General features: G+C 39.0%; 1 protein-coding gene across 1 annotated transcript; it reads right to left on the reverse strand.

The window, feature by feature from the left end:
* Nucleotides 1-2,809: 2,809 nt before the first annotated feature.
* Nucleotides 2,810-4,469, reverse strand: LOC112010615 (UDP-glycosyltransferase 89B2). The gene has a single exon (XM_024042963.2). It carries the CDS (start codon nt 4,298-4,300, stop codon nt 2,900-2,902), a length of 1,401 nt encoding a protein of 466 aa, XP_023898731.2. The 5' UTR covers nt 4,301-4,469; the 3' UTR covers nt 2,810-2,899.
* Between the last annotated feature and the right edge of the window lie 1,221 nt (nt 4,470-5,690).

Here is a 5,690-nt window from a genome sequence, read left to right on the forward strand (position 1 = left end):
GGAGATAGGAAGATGAAAACCCAACACTCAATTCAAATTGGGTCCCTACACCTGCAAATGAACAAATAACCCTAAAACCTACAAAATGACCAAAATACCCCAAAATCCAAAAAATGAGCAAAATACCTCCCGAAACCTAAAAAAAGACCAAAATACTCCAAAATAAAAAGAAAAAGACCAAAATACTCCCAAAACCTAAATATTACCAAATTAAAAGCCATAGTCAAAAGTGATGCCAAGGTTTGCATAAATGTCATCTTAAATTCAACTTCTCGGCCTCCTTGGAGAATTGCGGTTCTTATTGCCAACACCTTGTCCCAAGACCCTAAGGTTCAGTGTCTTCAATTCAGCTGGACTCCAAGAGAAGCTAACAAGGTTGCTCATGATTTGGCCTCATGGTCCCACTCTAATAGGTTAGCAAAGATTTTTGTATTGGGCTCTGCCCCTGTTGTGTATTATATGACGTAATTTTGTTGGAGCAAGCCTATGGCTTTGGCTCTCTTGTGGATTGGCTTCTTTTGGCATTAAAATCTTTATTCAGATTATCAAAAAAGATTAATACCAACCAAAAAAAGAGAGACACAATTCAAGAACCTAATGTCCATATGCAAGTCTCTTTTTCTTAAAAATTTTTTCCTGTATTATTATTATTATTATTATTATTATTATTATTTGTGGGGTTAAATAAACGATGACCAAGAGATACAAATTCAGCCACCAAAAGGACAGAAATACTCTATTTAAGAATCGCATGTTCATGCAAGAGATCATATAAACAAAAAACATATAAAGGTAATGAATATGATCATACATTTTGTGGGGGCAAAAATACCGAGAAGGATCTTAGTATCTTTGATCAGCACAAATAATTTGTTTCTGTATGGGTTGAGATTTTACAATGGAAGTACTAAAAAAATCAATTTAATAGACTGAAATTATTAGATGACAAAGAGATGGATCTACCAACACAATATGGGGATTGATTTGCCGATGTTATATATGTAAAAACAAGTAAATACAATTTCTCCCTCTGAAAACTCTTTTCTCTCTCAATTTTTGAATCCCATAATTATCTAGTTGGTAAAAGTCCTATTTTTGCTAGTTGACCCTTCCCTCACTAGTCAGTAGTAGGTTATTATGGTGGAGGTCAGAAGATAATTGTCCTATCAAGTGTCTCTTACACCAAAAAGGAAAGATGAGTGGGTTATTGGGTGTGCAGCACTATTTAGACAGGTCATTAAATAATAAATGCAGCCCTTGTTAATTAGATAGAAACAATTAATTATTGTGAAGGTGATGATTGCGAGATTCAGGTATTATCTTCTATGGTTCATCAATCATATTCCCTTTGTGCCGATCTGAATCTGGCTATATTCTTTGTTAGGGTTGAGTGGCCATTTAGATTTAAACTCTACTAAATTTTTCAAGTGATTCTGCCATTGTGTGATTGTGTCATCTCCAGCTTGGAACAAATCTCCAATTCTCCAACTAAGTACAAGTACAGGTATAAAGGAATTATTATTAGCAACATAGTGTGGATTCATGACCTAGATTGATTTATTCAGATTATCAAAATAAAAAATTGATAATTCTAATGTCATCACACATACTAAATGAATGCATCACTCTCATCATTACTTCTTTTTTTTTTTTTGGTGGTGATTTTAGAAGCTCTGCAATTAGTCTGAACGTTGGAACGTTTATGAAATAATCATTAGCGATGATATCATGCTCAAGTAGTAGCTTTTGATGAGTTAACATATTTTGCAGTAATAGCCATTACACATTTCCACTAGAACTGTTCAAAGGATTGTGACTGTGTGCCAATTTAATCCTGCTTCATGATGATTGCAGTGCTCAATGCTGAGATCGGATTCAGATCCTCTAGATTTCCTAAAGTACTCTACTAAGTAGATTTCTTTAAATCATAACCACTCTTTAATGATTTAATAGTCAAGATTCTGTCATGTCAGCATTTCACTAATAATATTCTTAATTGTTTTGTTTGTAACATTATTTTAGTATTTTAAGAATATTGTTAGTGAAATGCTGACAAAGTAGAATTTTGACCATTAAATCATTAAAAAGTGGTTAAAATTTAAGAAAATCTACTGGTAAAGTTCCCTAGAAAGTCTAAAGAATCTGAATCCGCTGAGATCAGAGGTTTCAACTGTATTTCAAGTAATGGGATTTCTATTTTCTAGAGCCAAAACTCTTTTAATGATTATAAAGAACCATCTTATAGACAAATTAAAGACAAGTTAAGAATTTTGAACGTGTTTGAAACTTTTTAATTCTTAAGCCCTATTTTGCCACTCTTATTTCTACTTTCTCTTTTGGCTGAGTCACTCCTATATCTACTTGCTTGTTTACTTAAAGTAAATAAAAATTAAAAATACAACTATATTTTAACAAATAAGAGAAAGATAGATGCCATGAGTTTATAATTTCATTTATTCTTAATATTTTTAACAAAAACATCTATATATCCACATACACAAAGATTTTGAAATACTACAAATCATTTAAATAAACTTTACAATTAATTTATCATACTTTTGAGTGTAGTTTTTTTGTATAATTCCGAATTAGAACCTTTTTTTTTTTTTTAGGAACATCCCAACTCAGGGAGAACAAATTTATTACGGAGACAAGTCTTTTACAACATATTCCGAATTAGAACTTAGAAAGCACACCATTCTCCCCTATGTGTGTCTGTTTCTATTAACGCAAGAAAAAATCACAGATAATTCAAACCAAAAAATACACTTCATTAGTCTCTTAAATTCTTAATACGTGGGAAAAAAATGCAATGAAGACTTCTTTTTTATTATTCATTTTTAAATTTTATGTTATGAATGAAAAGTAAAATTCCAAAACGTTCCTTACATAGTTGACCTCACCTACTTAGCCGCTCCACAAACTCATCCAAATCTTTATCCGAGCTCCCTCCTTTGATCGCACCCAATGACGCATCACTGAGCCCTTTGACTCGCACTCTCTCCGGTATTGTTGCACTCACCGACTCCACCAATAGGCGAGATAACTCACTAGACTCAGGAATGTTCTCTACGCTCTCACCAGCTCGAATTCCCACACCTAGTTCATCAACCAGTAGTTTTGCATTCGCGAACTGCTCCGCGCCCATTGGCCACGTCAACATCACCACCCCAGCAGTGATCCCTTCCAACACCGAGTTCCACCCACAGTGAGTCAAGAACGCACCCACGGCTCGGTGCCTCAGTATAGCCACTTGTGGGGCCCATCCTTTAATCACCAAACCCCTACCCTCCACACGATCTTCAAACCCATCAGGAATCACACCAAGATCATCATCAGAACCCACGTGTCGATCATCCGAGCCCCTCACACAAAAAATAAACTGGACTTCACTTTGGTCCAAAGCAGAAACCAACACATCCATTTGTTTAGTATTCAACGTTGTACGACTCCCGAAGCAAACATAAACAACGGAACTGTCAGGTCGCGAATCTAGCCATGTCATCACTTGTTCACATGGTATTGAGCTGGACCCACCTCTGTTAGAGTACCCAATCACATCATCTTCCGGAGGCAGTAACGGGCCCACAGACCAGACTCGATCGTGCCCGAGTTCGGTACTCAAATGCTCCAAGTAAACTCGCTCCAACTCAGTGAACGAGTTGACAACCAAACCCCAGCTAGCGATATTATCGAGCATGTTGTTTTTGTTGAATTCCCAATCTGGGTCTCCTTCCTTACTATTTTTATACCCATGAGGGAGTTGCCACCAAGGGTAAACTGGGGAATTCGGGATTCTAGGAAACAAGACCTGAAAATTAATATCTTCAGGATCTTCATTTTTGGGTAAGTCACGCCATAGTGAGAAAAGAACTGACAAGCCAGAAGCACCGGAGGGAGAGAAGATGACACATGGCAAGCCGAGTTGTTTAGCGAGGTGGTGGGTCCAGCCGAGGAAGAAATCGGAGATAATAGCTATAGGGGGAGAGAGGTGAGAATGGAACCAGTTGAGGAGAAGTGGGTAGTGAAGGTCACGCCTGGCTCGGTCCTTGGCCATGCGACTTTTCCATGAGGGAGTGGGACGTTCAGGAGCTGGGAGAACTAAGGGGTGGAGTGAAGAAGGGTGGAGAGATAGGAGGGGTTGGAGCAAAGGGAGGTTGGTGGGGAGGACTACAACGGTGACGGTGTGGCCACGGCGGAGTAATCGGTGGGTGAGGTCGAGGAGCGGTATGATGTGGCCTGAGGCTGGGTAGGTGTAAACAAGGATGTGTGCACCGGTGGCGGTGGTGGCGGTGGACATGGCTGACAAGCTTTAGACTTTGGATGACTTTTTTTAGAACACTATTTGGCTTTTGAGTTTGAGTATTTGAATTTGTTTATGTCTGTGTGGGCAAATCTAATCCGTAGGTGAATAGTGAATTTGAATTCGCCATGCCTGACGATAGCGTAGGTTTGTACTCCAAGTAAAATTATTTTAAGAAGTATTTAAAAAAAAAAAATGAAAGCGTCTGACTTTCTTAACAAATTTTTTTAATTTCTTATAAAAAATTTTAATATATATTCTAAGAGGATTCACATCAGCTCTTATATAAATATGTAAAATACACACTGATGGGACTGACGAAGTCAAACATAGACGAGGTAATTTGGACCAACGAGACAAGCCTGCATTGACGAGTATCCACTTCACTGACGAAGTTAAACATCTCATTCAATACCATGAACGGTTACAAAACCAGTTGTACAGACCGTTGGGATAAAATTAAAGCAACATGATGAGGCCAGAAAACGTTACCCAGAGGGATATTAAGAACCACCATAATTACCCAACGGTTAGAGGTTACAACAACATATATAAAGCCCTCACATGCCCAAGAAAAAGGTATGTGCACATTGAGATAGCTACTGTAAAATTTCTCGGATACACTACATTGCTCTTTCTTAAATAATTTTCAATACTGACTTTGGCATCGGAGACGTTGTGGCAGGCACCACACCGGTGACCACATTCGAGGGTGCATACTTGCAGGAGGCCGGAGATCATTTCTGTCTACACGCATTGGCTGACGAATTCACACTTCATTAGTTTGGCGTCGTCTGTGGGAAACGTCATTTTCATGTTCAATACAGGAAAATAGTCTCGCATGGAGTCTAATCCGGATTCCGCAGCCTTAGCTCAACAAGTTCAAACCCTCGCAGCCACCGTTGAAGAACTGACCAGACAAAATCAGGAGCTGAAACTACGACTTCAACAAGAAGAGAATCGATCTAAAGGGAACCAAAACGACGAGGGAGACAGCCACAAACGAAGTGACCATCAAAGGCCCGCTACTCCAACCGAGCATAACTCGGACCTTCTCCAGGAGATGAGGTGGGAGATGGATGAACTCAGAAATGCCATCAAGGAGAAAACAAATCGAAGTGTAGATCGAATGGTTAGGGAACCAGATTCGCCGTTCACCCCAGCAGTACTTAAGTGCCTAGTACCGTCGAAATTTCAGCTGCCCCAACTTGAACCATTCGATGGGCTAAAGGACCCTCAGGATCATCTGAATACTTTTAAGACGACCCTAGGGCTCCAGCAGCTCCCAGACGAGATACTGTGTCGCTTCTTCCCCACCACCCTCAAAAGAGCTGCAAGGGAATGGTTCACGAAGCTGCCAACATCGTCTATAGACAACTTCGAGCAG

The sequence above is a fragment of the Quercus suber genome, unplaced genomic scaffold, assembly GCF_002906115.3.
Source record: "Quercus suber isolate HL8 unplaced genomic scaffold, Cork oak 2.0 scaffold_577, whole genome shotgun sequence".
NCBI classification, from domain to species: domain Eukaryota; kingdom Viridiplantae; phylum Streptophyta; class Magnoliopsida; order Fagales; family Fagaceae; genus Quercus; species Quercus suber.

Bases quoted from the DNA above. Each gene is read 5' to 3' on its own strand.
- LOC112010615 (XM_024042963.2), bottom strand. From the start codon at position 4,300: ATGTCCACCGCCACCACCGCCACCGGTGCACACATCCTTGTTTACACC.